Source organism: Callospermophilus lateralis, chromosome 6, assembly GCF_048772815.1.
Source record: "Callospermophilus lateralis isolate mCalLat2 chromosome 6, mCalLat2.hap1, whole genome shotgun sequence".
NCBI lineage: Eukaryota > Metazoa > Chordata > Mammalia > Rodentia > Sciuridae > Callospermophilus > Callospermophilus lateralis.
In genome coordinates, this window is record NC_135310.1 from 107,866,806 (window position 1) to 107,886,998 (window position 20,193).

At 34.1% G+C, this 20,193-nt stretch overlaps 1 protein-coding gene across 2 annotated transcripts in view; it reads right to left on the minus strand.

Annotated features, from left to right (window-relative positions):
* Positions 1-20,193, minus strand: part of Cd2ap (CD2 associated protein) — a 112,096-nt gene that overhangs the window by 40,246 nt on the left and 51,657 nt on the right. For both annotated transcript variants that reach the window (XM_076858611.2, XM_076858610.2), the window contains exons 3-5: positions 17,745-17,898; positions 10,602-10,702; positions 9,500-9,620 (exon numbers count right to left, since the gene is read on the minus strand). In XM_076858611.2, coding sequence (XP_076714726.1) covers positions 9,500-9,620; positions 10,602-10,702; positions 17,745-17,898 — 376 coding nt within the window. The remainder of the gene's footprint in view (positions 1-9,499; positions 9,621-10,601; positions 10,703-17,744; positions 17,899-20,193) is intronic.

Sequence of the window (20,193 nt, forward strand, 5' to 3'; positions counted from 1 at the left end):
CAAAACTACTCTAAGTTATCATTTCACTCCAGTCAGAATAGTAGCTATTATGAAGACAAACAATAATAAGTTTGGCAAGGATGTGGGGGGAAAAGGCACACTCATACATTGCTGATGGGACTGCAAATTAGTGCAGCCAATATAGAAACCAATATGGAGAATCCTTGGAAAACTGGGAATGCAACCACCATTTGACCCAGCTATCCCTCTCCTCAGTCTATACCCAAAGGACTTAAAAACGGCATACTATAGGGACACAACCACATCAGTGTTTATGGCAGCACAATTCACAATAGCTAAATTGTGGAACCAACCTTGATTCACCTCAGTAGATGGATTAAAAAAATGTGTCATATATACACAATGGAATATTACTCAGCAATAAAAGAGAATAAAATCATGGCATTTGCTGGTAAATGGTTGGTGTTGGAGAAAATAATGCTAAGTGAAGTTAGCCAACCTACTAATAGATAAATTATCAAATTTCACTATTAAATCAATGGTTACAGGGCACCACTTTAGTGGTAAAGCATATGAACTCTAGAACCAAACTCTCCTGATTTAACACTCAGCTCCTCCACTTTATGCACCCAGTGTTTTCGCCTATACAATGAGATACTTCCTAAGACTCCTATTATGGTTAATTTATTTCTGTAAAATGCTTGAAACAGTATCTGATTCAGTAGCTAGTATTTTTAAGTAATATATTATTGAGAAATATTCAAGTAAAAGAGATTACTGATCAGATAGAGCTGAGAAAACATAAAAAGGGATGGGGGATTCTTAGCCACCACAAGAGAAAAAATACAGAAGAAACAAGGAAAAAGAAGGAAGGAGGAGGAGAAAGGGAAGCCAAGGGGACTCATGAGGCAAAATAGTAATATTTTATAGTATATCTAATTTTTTAATATTTAAGTGCTTTTTCCATCATATTGCCTCTGAATTGCAGAGCTGACAGAAAATATCTGCATTTTATGTATGTCACTGTCAGTCATAAAACACTGTCTTTTCTATATAATCTAAAATTCTTCCTCTTTCCCTCCCTCTTCATTGAATCTCTATTGTAAAAGTTATTTGATGGTTTGTATCTCCTTATAAAGTGACTTAAAGTAATCAAGAAGCTCAAAATATAATCACTTGTTGAAAAAAACAAAAAAGAATAAAAATCTAACAAAAACCACAAAGCATTTAATGGAAGCAATCCATGTTTACCATTAAAGTAATTGTTCAACATCATTCTAAGATTTTTTAAAGATGACTGTACATTTGTTAAGAAAAAGTATGGGGGTGAGTGAGTGGGCATTCAACTGAAGTAAAAATCAATCCATATTCCTTACAATGGATCCTTAAAGAGGTGTCTGGTTATAACAGCAATTTTACAAAAACTCATAACATACTATAAGCAAACCTTACAAAGCTGCTTACCACAAGTTCAGTATGAATGCTAATGTGGGTTTTATAGATGCCAAACTAAATCATATACAACCTTACCTCCTACAGACTAAGACTGAAAACCACAACATTTCTATCCAGGTTGGCAAAGCCAGTATATACAAGCATTCTCCGGGATCTTATGTTATACTAGCACTATCACTTTCTCATTCTCTAGTGTGTAAATAATCAAAACTTAAGCTACTCCTCCTCTAAGAAAAGGAACTCTTTCTACCCATAAGGGACTAAAAACTCCTAAAAACAATCTATCAGGAGCTCTTTAAAAATGTTTTATGCCATGTATCCTTCTAGTTGCCCAGTAATACCTAGAGGGATAAGTGACACAAAGAATTTAGGTTCCTGCTTGGACCTTTTCAGTTTCCTCAAAATTGTCCACTTTGCACCTCATTCTTAACATCTAACACTTTATATAGAAAACCTCAAAAATCAGATGTTATCATTCCTCCTGCCACTAAGCCTACTAATTTTGATGTAGTTCCCTTAATGCAAAATTCCTTCCTTCTACCTTCTAGGTAAATTCTATTCTAACAGTAAGTTATATTCTTCTGAGTTTCTACCTTCAGTTGTTCCTCTTCTATTTTTCTTGCCATTGACACTTAAAAGTGATCAAAACTTTTCCTTAAAAAAACAGAGTAAAAACATTCTTGAATATGCATTAACCTCAACTAGTGCACTCTTACACTTATTCTCTCTACTCCTTAACAACTAACCATCCGTTCCTCTTCAATTAACCTTAATCCACATTCACCTCACTGTACCTCTCCCACATGGGTCCCTTAATAATTTACTTGTTCCTGTATCTAGGATTTCATTTCTTATCTTTATTGACCTCTCAAATGGCACTATGCACAGTCTCCCTAAAAAACTCTAATTCCTTAGCTACCACACTTTTATTGGTGGCTTCTTGGAGCTCTCTATCTCCATGACTTCCTGGTCCCCTATCAGTTACTCTCCCTCGGTCCATACCTTATATAATACTATATAGGATTCTATTCCAGGCTCTTTTTTCACTTTGTAAGTTAACCCTAGGTAATCTCATCTAATTTAGGATTTCTTATAACAACTAAAATACTGTCAGGTTCCAATTCTGGACAAAGTTTCTTTAAGGATTCAGACCCATATATCTTTACTTGGATGTCCTCATATTCCTACAGGATTCAAACTCAACATCTACAAAAGTGAATTCATCATTTTCTCCCAAAACTAACCACTATCTTGGCAAATTACACCTCCATATTTCCAACTTATTGAGCCAAAAGCTGGTGGCCTTTGACTTCTCTTATGGGTCATCCTCTCCATATCTCATTATCACTAGATCCTATTTTTATACCACATGAAAGCTCCTGCACATGTCTCTCTATTCCCACAGCATTCTTCTACCTTAAGCAAATACTATTTCTACCTAAATTACCAAAACATTCTCAACTGGTCCTACCATCCAAGTATCACTCTTCTCCAATCTATCTTAGAAACAATGAATGTTTCATTCCATTCTAATACTTCTCTGTGAATTAACATTTTCTATAATGACTTCTTAAGCCCGACACAATAATTTCTCCACTATCAACATATATCACATTCAACTATATACTTTATTATCCCTCTGAATTGAAAGTCTTCCAGGACACTGAAAATGCAATGCATTTTCTTCACTCTACTCCAAATTTGCTTAAAATTTCCTACTTATTTGAAGAACTCAATCTGTGACTTCTTAGGGTGGGGAAATACTCTTTCAATTCCTGCCAAGCAAGTAATAATCCCCCTCCAGTAGTTACATATTTCACTTAATAATAAAAGCTAAAGTCTTTTAAAATGGTTACAAATCATTCCATGATTTGGCATCCCAAAGTCCCTTCCATCACCTCTCTGACTTCATCTCCTGTTTAATAACAAGGTAATGGATAACAACTTAAAGTGTAAGTTGACTATTAAGAGATGAGCACAGTGGCATACACATATCATCCCAGCTTCTCAGGAAGCAGAGACAGAAGGATCTCAAGTTCAAAGCCAGCCTGAACAACATAATGAGACCCTGACTCAAAAAAAAAAAAAAAAAAAAATGCTTATTAGACATCTAAATGGAGATTTTGAAATATGACTATTGTGAGAGGACTTTTATAAAAGAATGAAAATAAGTAGATATAGTGACTGACTTTATAGAATAAGAGGAATAATTAAAAGTAAAGTCCTATTTAGCAAGTTGGTAGAATTTGAACATTGACACGGTACTATAGAAAGACTAAGTATATTTGATAAAATAAAACCACATTTCATTACAAACACTGAAATAAGTTGGTCTCAGTGGTACAGGACTGTAATCCCAGTGAATAAAAAGACTGAATAGGGCGGATCAGGGATTAAGGCAGATCCTGCTGGGAATAGGGCGGATCCTGTTGCCTGCTACTTTGGAGTTCCTGCTACTTTTTGAGTTCTCAAGGGTTCCAGAGGAATTGGCATTAGGAGCCAGGTGGAGGGAGTGTGTTCCCAGGGAAGTGTGTGTAGAGTGCCAGTGAGAGTTCGGGAATAAAGAGTTGCTGTTTGAACCTACAAGGCTTTGTGGCGACTCAGTTATTTGTTCCCAGCCAGACTGCAGCATTTAAGTACTTTTTTCAAAGATAATAATATACGAATGGCCAGCAGGCATGTAAAAACATACTCGATACCACTAATCGTTACAGAAATGCAAAAAAAAATCACAATTAAGTATCATTTTACACCAATATACTAGAATGGGTAATACAGAAGGAAAAAAAGTATTGGCAGGCAAGGAGAACCTTATGTACTGTTAGTGGGTCTACATACATGATACAACTTGTATGAATAACAGCATGGTGTTCCACAAACTACCAAATAATCCAATAATCCCACTTTTAGGTATATTCCACTTGAAAGCAGGGTCTCAAAGGACTTCTGCATACCCATGTTCATGTCAGCATTATTCATAATTACCAAGAGGAGGAAGCAACTCAAATACCATTGAAAGATGAGTGAACATATTTAAATGTAACACAGATATACAACAGAATATTGTACAACCTTTTAAAAACAGGAAATCTTGTCAAATACTATGACATGGATTATCTGGAAAATATTAGACTAAATGAAATAAAAAGACAAAAACTGTATTATTTCCTTGTATGACAAATCTGAAGTAATCAATTTAAAAGAAACAGAAAGTAGAATGATGATTAATAGGGTCCAGGACAGGGGAAAATGATGAGTTACCTTTCCTTGATGTATAAATTTACAGTTTTGTAAAATGAAAATTTCTAAATCTGTTGCAAACAATGTGAATATACCTAACATTGCTAGAACTGACACTTAAAAACTGTTAAGATGACAAATTTTTGTTGTTTATCACGATTAGAAATGGTTTGGGGGACTGATTGCACAGAGGATAATAAGAGAAATAAAGAAAAAAACAATTAGAAGAGGGAAAAAACAGGATTTTAGAAAATAACCCCTAAGCTTAAATAGCTGGAGTGAGCGCTATTGATTAGATTTCTAATGTTTCCTGGGATATTTTTAAGATGAAAAAAAAATCTGCAAATTAAGCAAAATAAAGCGACAGATTTTAGATCTGCCTCACAAATTCCCTATGACTATTTAGGGTAAATTAAATCATTTTACCCTATTATCTAAGTTTATTTAGTTCCTATTAGTCTTCTCCACCAGAAATGTAGACCTTAAACCTCTGGATCACAGAGAGATTTGTCCCTTCACAAAACCAACATAGAACTTAGATTACAAAAGGCTTAAGAATTATTCATGTGATTAAAATGTCCTCCACTTCTTTCTTAGGCTATATGTGCTATTCTAAAAAACACAGTATTTAAAACTATTCAAACTAATTTACATGTTAATTTTATTACTTATTCATTATTACTACAATTAACTCCTTTCCTGAAAAGCAGGTATTATTGATAATTAAATGGCAATTTTTTTCTCAAGATCTCATTCATTATTCCTCTTTTTTGGGGGGGCGGGGGGTACCGGGAATTGAACCAAGGGGTTTTTAACCCCTGGGGCACATCTCCAGCTCTTTTTTGTATTTTATTTAGAGGCACAGTGTCACTGAGTTGCTTAGAGCCTCACTAAGTTACTGAGGCTGGCTTTGAACTCGTAGTCATCCTGCCTCAGCCTCCCAGGCCACTGGGATTACAGGCATGCGCCACCACGCCCATTATTCCTAACTCTTTATTATAATATCTATTATTTGCTGTCTAATTCCTAGAACAAATCAACAGTATTTTATGAACATTTTTTCTTTGTCATTTTCTAAAATGCTAAGAGGTCTCTTCTTTTTTTTTTTTAAAGAGAGAGAGAGAATTTTTTTTAATATTTATTTTTTAGTTCTTGGCGGACACAACATCTTTGTATGTGGTGCTGAGGATCCAACCCGGGCCGCATGCATGCCAGGCGAGCGCACTACCGCTTGAGCCACATCCCCAGCCCCCCTAAGAGGTCTCTTCTAAATCTTTTAGAAAATGAATTGTTTTAGTCAACTTTTCCACTGCTGTGACTAAAAGACTTGACAAGAAAAATTTTAGAGAAGTTTATGTGGGAGCTTACAGTTTCAGAGGTCTCAGTCCATAGAAAACCAGCTCCATTACTTGGGACTTGAGGTAAGGCTGAACATCATGGTAGAAGACTGTAGTGGAGGGAAGGAGCTCAAGATATCACACTAGGAAACAGAGAGTGACTCTACTTACCAGATATAAAATATGTACCCCAAAGGCACACTCCTGTGCCCATCTCCTCTAGCCACACCCTACCTGCCTTCAGTTATCAGTTAATCTCCATCAGGAATTAATTCACTGACTGGAATAAGGCTCTCATAATCTTATCATTTCACCTCTGAAATGTCCTTGTGTTGTCTCATGTATGATCTTTTAGGGAACATACTAATCAATAACATGAATTCATGTTGGTTTTTCTGTACACATCAAATAACAGAAAAATTAAAATATTGCCTTTTAAATATTTATCCTTTCAAGCCTAATATATGACAGCTTTTATGCCAAAAAGTAAACAGACATAGGCAATATAATTGTGACTTGCAAAGTATTGATAACTAAAACTCATAAGAAAAACTAAATTCCTTTAAAAGTAAAGCAAACTCAATTACTCATTTCATACATCTATAGAGAAATCAGAACATAATATATGCTATTAAATTGTTTATCTAACAGAGAGATAGAGAGGTAGAAGTCTGTGTGTGTAGGCATTCCACAGCTTAGTCCACTAAGATGGCCTCAAAGTAACATCACTCCAAGTAGAAATGAGCACACCACCTCCTAGATCTTGTCCTGGATCTTCCTGTCTAAAAGAAACCAAAGGTTGCCTTGATAAATCATTGATTCAGGATTGGGAAAGTAAAGTTCAAACTTAGTATGGAAGATCCCGTATTGCAAAGTAAGGACATCTTCAAAAAATAATTGAGAAATGTCAAAAGGACATAGCAATGCAAACTAAAGTGACTAAAATAACAACAACAACAAAAAAGAGCAGATTCATCATTGCCTAGGGACAAGGACAGAAAAAGACAGACTGCAAGGAAGTAGGGGGATATTGTGGAGGTGACAGAATGTTCTGTATATTTATTTTTGTGGGGTGGTGCTTTCTATGCATGCACACATCTCATATCTGTCAAACTTATCAACCTGTATATTTTAAAGGGACAAACATATTGTATGTAAATTATACCTCCAAGAAAGTTAAAAGGTCACAATGGCCATATATGAGGGATGTCAAAATAAATATTGCTGGCTAGGCACAGTGGCATATACCTATCTATAATTCCAGCAACTTTGGAGACTAAGACAGGAGAGTAACAAATTCAAGGCCAGCCTCAGGAACTAAGCAACTTAGTGAGACCCTGTCTCAAAATAAAAAAACTTTAAAGGGGGCCTAGGGATATACGTCAGTGGTACAATCCCCTATATAAAAAAATAAATACTAGTTATAGATTGATGGTGAGTGAATAAATGGAACTCACTAAATAGCCCACAATGATAAATAAACAAGTAAGCTGAAGACAAAGAAAAGTAACTCTAAAGAATAAAATCAAAGGGATGACAGAGTCATAAAATGACCCATTTGCAACCATGAGAACAATAACTGATTCAGGCAAAATTTATTTATAATGCTGTAACTTTGGATAAAAGTCTGATAAGAAACAGTGTTGTATAGATTCAAAGTGTTTTCCTACAAAACACTTGAATATATGGAGAAAAACAGTAAACTTATTTATGCTGGCAGCACTGTTTTAACTAAATTCACAATTAAATTTTAATAAAATTTAACACCACCAATTATAAAAGTCAAACATCACTGTCTTCCAATATAATGTCAAGAGACATTACTCTGTAGTTCTGCCAATAAAATACTATCTAAATCTAATGATGCATTAGAAGAAAATCCCAAGTAGGAGTCATTCTACAAAATAAATTGCCTTAACTCTAAAATCTGTCAAGAAAAACAGAAAAAAGGCTAGGAAATTAGTCCAGTTAAAGAAACATGAAAAATAAACTGTGTGGTTCTGTTCAACAATCAAGGAGAAAAAAACATCAATAAAACCAAGCTGAAATACTGGCTCAGTGGTACACATCTGTAATACCAAGTATTCTGGGGGCTGAGGGAAGAGGTTTACAAGTTTGAGGTCAGGCTTGGCAACTGAGAAAGAACCTGTCTCAAAATAAAATAAAAAGAACTGGGGGTATAGTTCAGAGCTAGAGGACTTGCCTAGCATGTGTGAGGCCTTGAGTTCAATCCCCATCACTGCCAAAAAAACAAAAACAAAAAAAAGATCTAAAATGGCTGAACACAAACAGAACACATTAATTTATTAATTTTTGAAATAATCTTAACCATTAATTGTAGATCCCTTTTATCAATTATGTTTAATGCTATCATCTATTAAATGTAAAATTATGATTTGGGTTTCTTTTCTCTAAAATTTATTCCCTTGCCACTGAGGTTTATAAATCCATTTTCTATAAAAACAACCTTATAAAATTTTCTTACTTAATCTCAAAATGTTTGCTCATCCACTTATAAAACATTGAAAGTTGTCCTGACAAAAGAAAATATTATGTTTGGAAACTATCTTGTCAATCCACACAATAACTCTTTCAGGAAAAAACTGTTATTCCTGTCTTGCAAACAAAGACATTATAATTAAGCAAAGATAACTAAGAAATAGGTGCCATCATGGAAGCCCAAAAACTTAGTAGATCTACACAGAGATTTATAATACTAGCGTATCGATAGATACGATACAATGTAAAGTGTCAGGAGCATTACATAAGTCTAAGCAATCTTACCATATCATCTCATTGTTTTAATATGTACCTTTTATACCTTGGTATTTACACTGGCTCTGAAAAGAATCAGTGATCCTGACAACCTTAAGGCTGTAGCCTACCCCTTACTATCTATGAATCTATGTAGTCATAAAATTGCCACATAACACTAGTTAATACAACCATAAATCCCTGAAAATTCTCACTACATGAACTTTCCACATCAAGAAAAAGATCTACATATTCCTGAATTACCATTTTTTATAGATAACAAAATTTAAATCTAGCTTGGAGTAAAATTTTCTCAATCATGTGTGCATACATCTCTAAATGACAGAAATCAAAAAAATAATAATAAAATGACAATTGACTGCACAAGAAAAACAAAATCTATCTTGTGAATATGGAAAACAATGAAAGTAAGATTTTTGTAATTTCCAAATTACCTCAAGTATTACACAGGCCATTTCTAAACTCAGCAGTTCAAAAGTTTACATAAATAAATCTTAAGTAGAAAGAACAGATAACATAAACAACATTTTTCATTAATATAACAAAGGAAAGAAGTAGAGATCAAAGATGAAATTAAATATTAAAATTATTTGACGTAGGCTATTTAGTTCACCTTTATCCTCATTAAAAGCAGATTACCTACAGCTAACTCAGAGTTCAAAAATAAGTCAGAATACAGATGAAAAATTACAAAATAAATAATTCATTCAATTTTTTTAAAAAAGATCTACCTGAATCCTCTTGAGTTTCATGAGTTTCACCATCATCTGTCACTTCAAATTCTTTCACAAAGTTTGAGGGAAACAGTCCCAACTTGTTGTTCAGGGTTCCACTCCACCAACCTTCTTCTACCTGAAAGAGTCCACAACTTAAAAATGATAAAAATTTCTTTTATTTTTTTTTATCTTTATTTTTTTTAAAGAGAGAGAGGTAGAGAGAGAGAATTTTAATATTTATTTTTTAGTTATCGGCAGGCACAACATCTTTGTTTGTATGTGGTGCTGAGGATCGAACCCGGGCCGCACGCATGCCAGGCAAGCGCACTACCGCTTGAGCCACATCCCCAGCCCAATAAAAATTTCTTTTAAGTAAAAACCTTTTTAGCCTATGAAAACCTAAGCTATGAAACACAAGAACAAAGTTAATTAAACAAAATACGGCCTTTAAGATAAAAGGGGGAAGATATATTAAATCTAAAAGGATATATGGAACTAATATTGTCCTTTAAAATATTTACAATGCAAATATGTACTCAATCACAACCTCTGAAGTAAATTATTTTTCATGAAAATATCAGATAATCAAGTTTTATGTATCAATAGCAATAAGTACATAGGTCTCTTTTAGAATGTCATTCTTTTAAAAATTACTGGGCCTTGGTGTATAAATATGACATACATTATTTAAGATATTTAGAAAAATTTTTGATTACTAACAAAAAAATTACTAAACCTATACTTGAACAATGATCCTTAACCATAAAGTATGATAATCACTTACTTTTAAATATTCATAATCACTCTACTAGACACCCCCTCCAAACTGAAATCTTTATAAATCAAATTTTTTAGAAAAATATTTACACTCACTAGTTAACAAGGTTACTCAATTTCCACAAAACCATTTAATAAAATATTTCATATACATTATTGTTGTTGTTGTTGTTTTGGAGACAGGGTCTCATTAAGTTACTGAGGCTGGCTTTGAACCTGTGATTCTCTTGCCTCAACCCCCCAAGTTGCTAGGATTATAGGCATGTACCATCATGCCAGGTTCATAACTGTTTTAAATGTAATAGATTCTGCTAAGGGTGCTAACATATGTTATACTTACCTCTTCATTAATATCAATAATATCTCCCACTTTCAGCTCCAGTTCATCCTCATTTTGTGGAATGTACTCAAAAAGAACTTTACACTGCCTTTTCTTGGTCTCTACAGGAAGTAACAATAAAAAATTAATTTAAGAAAGATCAGTTCTAAAAACAGTATCTTTGTTTACATGTTTATCATCAGAGGACCTATAAGGATGAATTAGACGGAACATATGAGCATTCTAAGAAGCTAACCAAAAACAGCCCTAGTTGACATTTTTAACTCTGCCCCCATGACATAATGTATTCATTCCCAAATAGATTCAACTATATATAAGGTACAAAGTTTCCATCAATGGTGTTAATTTATATTATCTGATCCCACTAAATACACAAAAGCAAAACATCCATTATCTAATTTTAAGACAACAAAAACAAACAACGACATTTTGACCCAAAAATTTTATCATAAGTCCTCCAGGCCAGTGATTTTCAAACTACTTCCTGACCAAAGCCTAAGAATATTTAAAATATGCTACTTTGAAGAGTGTCTTCAGCAAAAAGAGGCAAAATGCACAAACCTAGAATGTTTTAGCTTTTTCAATATCTCTTATTTTCTGACAAATAAAAATTAAACACATAAGTGAAGATAAAAATAATTCTACAAGTTTCACTTATTCAAAACACGATCATTTATAACGTTCCAGACTTATATGCTCGACATCTTTTAAGCTCCAAGAATTGAAAACTCAGACTCACTCTCATCTTTAAAGGTGAATCGTGGGGCTGGGGTTTGGCTAAGTGGTACAGTGGTTGCCTAGCATACACGAGGCACTGGGTTCGATCTTCAGCACCACATAAATGTAAAATAAAGATTTTGTATCCACTTAAAACTTAAGAATAATCTTTTTTTTAAAAAAAGGTGAATCGTTAAGCAGGTATGGGTTGACAACCAGGTGTAACTGATTGATTATTCTTGCTATCCAAAATATGTTCCTCAGAGCAGCAATAGTTATTACCTACTCCAGAGCCGTATGTTTTGGACTGAATTGTGTCTCCCTTAAAATTTATATATTGATGTCCTAGCTCCCAACGTGCATTTGGTGACAGGGTCTTTTGAGAGGTAATTAAGGTTAAGATAAGCCATACAGATGGAGCCCTAATTGGGAAGGACTGGTATCAGAAAGTACTTGTATTCTTTTAAAAGAAGAACAGACATCAGCCCACCACTGTCCTCCCCACCCCTCAGCAGAAAGGGACTCATGTGAAAAAACAGTAAGAAGGTGACCCCTACACGCCAGGTGGAGAGACAATCACCAAAAACCAACCCCAGGGATACTCTGATCTTAGACTTCTAAATCTTCAAAAATGTTACGAAACTTATACTATTTAAGTCAGCTAGTTTGTGGTATTTTGTTATGGCAACCCTAGAAGAATAAATTCAAATAAGTACTTTAACTGAGTCACTTAGTCTTCCACTCAGTGATCCAGTTATCCTGACTATTTCAACATAGATCTGAAATGTCCTCCCTAAAAGCTCATGTAATGAAGGTAATGCAGCAATGTCCAGAGTTGAGGCTTTAAAAGAACTGATTAGATCATGATGCTCTAATCTCATTACTGGGCGAATCCATTTAATAGATTCATTTAGTGGATTAATCCATTTAATGGGTAATAATATCAATGGTGCATGATTGGAGGAATTAGATCACTAAAAGCATGTCCTTGGCACTTTATTTTGTTCCATGTTCCTTTCTTTTTCTCTTTGAAGGATACCATAAACTGAGCAGCTTTCCTCTATCATGCCTTGATGCTATGCCTCATCTCAGGCCCAGAGCTCTGAACCCAGGAGCCAAAAGAAATCTTTACTCCTCTAAGTTGTTCTTGTTTGGTCTTTTGGTCACAGAAACAAGAAAGCTGACCAACATGCTCATTCTTAATTTTTGGAAAATGGCATATCATATTCCTTCTAATATTTAAATGCTTCTCTTGCCAAGAACCAATTACTTTCATCCATAAACCTCACTCTCTGTCTTCATCTTCAGTTCTCAGCTATGAAACACTAACCTCCACCCATCTTTATGAATTATGTACTCTTCTTTGCACTTCTGTAGTTTCACGTACTTTATCCTATTGGATTCTGCAACCTACCTGTGATTGAAAATTCACCATTTTTCTTTTCAGGCTATCACACTGACTTATTTCTTTTGAGTATCCTCCTCTACTCTAGAGGCTAAACAAGAGTAATGGGCATTGTTAGTAATGGACATCTCCTAACAATGTAACTATTACAAAATACCTGAGAACAGTGAAATAAAGGGTAGAAATTTTTTCTCACAATTCTAGAGGCTGAGAAGTTCAAAATCAAAGTGCCAGAAAGTTTCATGTCTGATGAGGGCCCTCTTGTTACACAATCCTCAACTTTGCAAAAAATTAATTAATTCATGATGGCAGACCCCTTATGAATTAATCATTTTCCAAAAGGCCCACCTCTTAAAACCACAACAATAGAAATTAAGTTTCAACCTGAATTTTGAAGGGGACTATCATTCAACCCAGAGTAGTATCCAATAAATCTTTTTTAATTAATTAATCAACAAGCACCTAACCATATGGTATCAGTGCCAATTAATAATATTCCAAGTGTTAGGGGCTGGGGTTGTGGCTCAGCGGTAGAGCACTCGCCTTGCATGTGCAGGGTACTGGGTTCGATCCTCAGCACCACATAAAAATAAGTTAGTGAAATAAAGGTATTGTGTCCAACTACAACTAAAAATAAATAAATAAATATTTTTAAAAATACTAATAATATTCCAAGTGACTACATTCCATCAGCAATCTACAATTCTGACAATATTTATCTTAACAATTTAAATATACACTTAAAGACCTCAACAATTAGTGATGTACTTGCAGATAGTAAAATATTTAGTGCATATAACAAATATTCCTGGGCTGGGGATGTGGCTCAAGCGGTAACGTGCTCGCCTGGCATGTGCGGGGCACTGGGTTCGATCCTCAGCACCACATAAAAATAAAATAAAGATGTTATGTCCACCAAAAACTGAAAAAGAAATATTAAAAAATTCTCTCTCTCTTCTTTCTCTTTAAAAAAAAAAAAAATTCCAAAAACTAAAGGAATGAACAGGTCTGACCTGGAGAAAATATGGAAGAGTCTAAAGCAGAGAGAAATCACAAGTTGGAAACCAGCCTGGGAAAATTAGTGAGACCCAGTCTCAAAAAAAGAAGTGAGGTGGGAGGGGTAGGAGTGGCTGGGATGTATATCAAATGATAGAGCGCTTGTCCAGCAAGCACAAGGCACTGGATTCAATTCACAGTACTACAAACATAGAGAGCGAGAGGGGTGGGGCTGTGACCCTACAACAGAATATCATTGGTTTGAAAATCAGAAGATAAAGTTGACATAATATTTTTAATTCACCTAAATTCTTTAGAATCAGTTTCCTAAGCCATTTAAAGACAGAAAGGGAGAGAGGGTACAAGAACAAGAGAGATGAACTGGATAACCATTAGAGTTATTTCATTCTCTTACATTCTATAGATCTATGAAATTATTTATCAAAAAGGAAAAAAAAAAAAAGTCTAACCAAACCCCCACCTCAAAAGATATTACATACAATCAACCATATGTAAAACAGACATGACAATCAAGTAGAATGAATTGAGTCTCTAAATAGTTAAAACTCCATAAGTTTTCCCTTCTTCCTAAAAAAATTAATAATTTACATCTGATTTATTATTCTATGTGTTATAAGAAACAAAAACTAAAGAAAGTAAACAATGACAACAATTTTGTAACTGACCAAGACTTCATAGCAGAATTTTTTAAAGGTCACCTTTCATTCAGTCAGGTAATTTTTTAAGCAATAATTTGAAGAAAATAGTTTTATGCATACTTCAGGAGCTTCCCATCTCTAAATAGTTTTGCAAGTTCTAGCAGCAAGCAGGCAAAAATGTATTTATTAATGGATTTTTGTTGTTTTGAGATAGTAGGGATTGAACCTAGCAGTGGTCTACCATTAAGCTATATACATGCTCAGCCTTTCCTTATTTTGAGATAAGGTCTTGCTAAATTACCCAAGGTGGCCTGGAAATTGTGATTCTCCTGCCTCAGACACCCAACTAGGTAGCATATCAGGTATGGGCCTAGCATCCAGGATTAAAGGATTCAATTTATTTAGCATTTCTTAGACAAGGGGAGATTATCTATATTATTGGAAAGAAAAATTGGTTTTCCTAAGGCTTCTCTTAAAAGAAGAAAATCTATTTTTTTTTTAATAATTTTAGACCTTTTTAAGATATATGGTTTGCTTCTTTTTCTTATGCCTCATTATCTCTTAAAACTGGACTTAAGGTAATTAGAGTATTTTGAGTGAGTCCCAACCCCAGGAGTGTCAATTAACTTGGAACCTAGTCATATTTTAAACAAGACCTATATTTTTTCCTTCCATACTAGGTATGAGTTTTAGATTAGATTGCAGAATAATTTGCAAAGAAACTTTTCATTTTTCAAAGAAAACATGTCACAATGAATAGTAAACACCTACAAAGCTCCTATTATTACTACTAAATGTGAGCGGTTTAAAGTTTTTTCACATAATTTCATATTTGCATTATGGGTTCACTCTTGAGTTGCCAGCATACTGAATTCAACCATTAATTTAATTGGCAGAATAATTAAAGGAATTTTGAGATTTTTTTCACATTATAAATTGCACAGTGTCTACCCACATATATTTATCAATTATTAATTTTAAAATGGATCAGAACCTGTGCTAAACACCGAAGAGGAAAAAACCAAATACAAAAGCAAATTGTCAATAAAGATGAATGAACTTAAGTCAAAATTTTAAAATAACCATTTTCTTTTCATAAAAACATCCATACAGCTTTTCAGAGCTACAAAGAAATTAATGGTAAAAGAATTTTTAAATCAATATTTTATAAGTAAAGCTATTGATATTAACTAAAATGAGGTTAAAGGAGGTACAGCAAAGGTAGAAACATTTCATGTCCTTATAGTATGTATCAGCACTATTTAAAGTCTTTCACAAACAGCTCCCATACAACAACACATAAAAATTTCTCATTACTTAACCAATGAGAAAACAAAACTCAGAAGTTAAATAATCTATCAAACACCATAGGGCTAAAATGAGGCAAAACTAAAATACTCACTTCTGACATCCCCACTTCTAAACCATTTCTATTTCTACTACAGCATGTAGCATACAATGGATCACTACATGTTACATGTTAAATTCTAATCTAAAATGCTAATAGTTCTTTAAAGCATAAAACAATAATTACAAACATTTACCAAGCACTTATAATAATTACTTAACATGTTAATATTAAAATTCTATGAGATAATTATTACAATCATCCCTATGTAATAGTAACTTGAAGTTTGCCCCTAACAGACTTTAAGTTCTGAATCATGATCCATACCCACCTTATTTGGCAGATTTAACTGCCTAGAACAACACTACTTCTCATGGTAATATACCCACAGATATTTAGGCATTCATACTATGTACTGAATAGTACACAGTAATCAAAAAGTTTCAGAAAACACTTTTTAAAATTCTTATAACACTTTTTTAAAAAGTTTTGTCATTTTTGAAAAATAAAACCAAATGTGTGTGGTTTTGGGGTTGTAGCTCACTGTTAAGAGCACTTGCCTAGCACATGTGAGGCACTGGGTTTAATTCTCAGCACCACATATATAAAAATAAATTTTAAAAAGGTTCATCGATAACTAAAAATAAATAAATAAAAACCAAGTGTGTGAAACTTCACTCTGAAGGATGTTTACTTTCCTTATTCTTTCTCTATAAAAACAAAAAATCCTTAATTTTCAAACAGATTGCATCAATAATGGTTATGTATTTCAGGCCTAAATATTAATAATTCTAAAACATATCTAAATATTAATAACTCAAATAAAAGTCTTCAACTATGAAACTACATCTCACTGAAGAAAACTGTTTTTAATCTTTCCATCAAATGCTAAAATGAAAAGCATATCCCACAATGAAGGTAAGACTGGATGCTAAAACTTCAGACAGGAGCAAAAGGACTTTTGACTCACTTTTTGGTTCAATTTGGCCCTCGAAGATATACCTTCAGGTTTTATTCCAGCATTTAAACTCACTTAATCAGTCAAAGTTTTTTAATGGATTTCCTTCTCCAGTAAGCAAAGAAAATTATCAAACATTAGGAAACAGTGATTCAACCACTTATCATATGGCTGAATCCTTAAGAATTCTCTTCTCTTTTTTTAAAAGACATGTTTATTTATTTGTTTTTTTAAATATATATATATATTTTTTAGGTTTAAGTGGACACGTTATCTCTATTTTACATTTATGTGGGGCTGAGGATCGAACCCAGTGCCTCATGCATGCTAGGCGAGCACTCTACCACTGAACCACAACCCCAGCCCCAAGAATTCGCTTCTTTAGGAATAAAAATTTTAAAATACTTAGACCATAAAAGTTTAAAGCCGCTCAAGAGGGGCTGAGAATGTGGCTCAAGCGGTAGCGCGCTCGCCTGGCATGCGTGCGGCCAGGGTTCGATCCTCAGCACCACATACAAAGATGTTGTGTCCACCAAAAACTAAAAAATAAATATTAAAATTCTTTCTCTCTCTCTCTCTTTAAATAAATAAATAAATAAATAAAGCCGCTCAAGAAGATACTACCTATTTTACTTGATTTAGACACTTAGAATCTTAGAAAATCTTTATTATCATTATCAGCATCCAGAAGAAAAAACTTTGCCAGGTATGGTTGCAGCACACATGTAATCGCAGAGACTCACAGGGTGAAGCAGGAGGATCACAAATTCAAAGTCAGACTTGGTAATGAGACTCTTAACAACTTAGCATCTCAGCAACTTAGGAAGATCCTGTCTCAAAATAAACAATAAAAAAAGACTAGGGATGTAGCTCAGTGGTAAAGTACACATGGGTTCCATCTTCAATACCAAGAAAAAAAAAAGGGACAAAAATCCATGATAATAAGTTAGAAGTTACTCTAGTTGGCTGCAGGTTAAACCGATTTTTCTGAATTTATCAACAGTTATGAAATATTCTCCTCTTTTGATGTAATTAATCAAGAAAGGAATTATTTACATACTCTTCTTGATGTTTTTGGTTTGTGGATGTGGCTGAATTCCTCCGGCTGGAAGTCCATAGGTACTTATTCGTTGCACAAGACTTGCTACATTTCCATGCCTTTCCCGTTTGATGGGCAAATTGTCATCCTTGGAATCTGTGTCTCGTTTAATTTCCTACAAAAGGGGATATCCATAAAAAAGAAATTAAGACACATTTTATTTAAACTCACAAATGCAAAATAGCAAAACATATCTAAAACGACCACTACATAAATGAAGATATCAATAGTTTTCAACCTTTTGCTCTGCTCAGGTACGATTCAACCTATAAAAAAAAAAACCTATAAAATAGACTCATTATGAATTGTCTTATCAAAATTAGAGATACCAGTGAAGGAGAGGGAAGCTAAAAAACTTCTACCCACCACCACCCTCATCCTAAAACAGAAAGAAATCTTGAAATATACCAACAATAAGACAAACAAAAACTCTAAGTCAGGGATGAGCAATCTTTTTCTATAAAACACCTGTGATTTGCAGGTCATATAATCTCTGGGAATAATTAATTTTGTATGTATTACTACAAATGCTGTAATATACTAAAATAAATGAACACAGAAATATTCCACTAAAACTAAATATATGCACATAAATTAATTTTCATATACTCTTTACATTTCATATAATATTCATTTTATTTTTTTCCAATCAATTCTAAAATTCTTAGCATTCTTATATCATGGGCCTTCAGATGGTATGAAGATTTTTGTCCTGTGGGGTTTACTTTAATGGCTCCTGTTTAAAGTCACAGGTACAACATAGATATGTGAACCGTCATGGAAAGCAATATGAAAATTTACTGGAAGACATGAAAGAAAACAAAAAAGAAAAAAAAAGAAGAAAAAAAAAAGAAGTTATGCTATGTTCAGTGACTAAAAACTCAGTATCTTAAAAGACATCAATTCTCCCCTAAAATTGATAAAACTATGCAAAGCAACTTGAATAAATAATCAAATATTTAACAATTTAATAAACAACCTAAACACAAAAACAAAAGGCCAATAATAAACAAAATACCTGAAAGAATTAGAGAATCCTTTTTAACCAAAATACAAAACAAAGCTATGATACAATAAATTAGACAGTGTGGTAGGGGCATAAAGCAGACATACTATTACAAATGATGGTAAGACAAATCAGGATTACTTCACAGAGAAGCTGACATCTCTACTGAGACAGAAAGAATAAGTGAGAACAAGGCAGAGGGCAGAGGGCAGAGGAAAGGAAGAGTATCCTAAGAGGAAAGAACAGTATACAAGCAGCTCAGAGAGCAAAAAAGAACACAGACCCTCCAAGGAATGAAGTTTAGCTGAACCAGGGAAGGGAAGGGAAGGGAAGGGAGGGGAGGGAAAGGTGGCAAGAGTTCAGGGAGGTACACATGCTATAATAAATTAAGCATGTAAAAGTTAAGAATACTAAAGCCAGCAGAAGACAGATAAAGACTCTCATGGTAGGGAATTGGAACTATAAAAATGATGGAATACTGTCACAGAATTTTATTTTATTTTATTTTTTTTTGAATTTCAATATATATTTATTTTTTTAGTTCTCGGCGGACACAACATCTTTGTTTTTTTTTTTTTTTTTTTTTTGTATGTGGTGCTGAGGATCGAACCCGGGCCGCACGCATGCCAGGCGAGCGCGCTACCGCTTGAGCCACATCCCCAGCCCATGTCACAGAATTTTAAAAGGAAAAAAAAGATTATTCTATGCAGCATGAAAGAATGAGTTACACGGGAACAACTCTAAAAGATACTATACCAGGTGATAGCTGAATATGAACCAAATTATGACAGTGACAGAGAAATTTGAAAGATTCATGTTTGGATTTTAAAAGTTCCCCAAAGAGTTCATGTTAGGCAATACATCAAGGTTCAGAAGTGAAAAGTGTGTATTACCAGAGTTATTAAGTATCTCCTGAAAAGCTCTTGTATTAGACAATGCAGGAATGTTCAGTAATGGAATTATTAAGATTATGAGCACTGTAACCTCATCAGTCCATTAATCCATTTGATGGATCAATAATTTGAATGAATTACCAGGTGGTAACTGCAAGCAGGCAGGGCATGGATGGAGGAAGAAGGTCACTGAGGTGTGGCCTTGGCTCCTATCTTATCCCTGGTTCCTCTTGCTCTCTGCTTCCTGCTCCCTTTCTTCCTCTTACCCTACCACCCACCACCCCCAGCTTTGCATTGCCATTTGCTGAGCAGCTTTCCTCTGTCATGAACTTCTTCTGTGATGTTCTGCCTCACCTCAGACCCAGAGAAATGGAATAAACTGACCATGGACTGAGACCTCTGAAGCCAAGAACCTGAATAAACTTTTCCTCCTCCATATTGTTCTTATGAGGTTTTGTCACAGACAAAAAGCTGACTAACGTGATTCAGAACATATTCAAGAGGCATAATC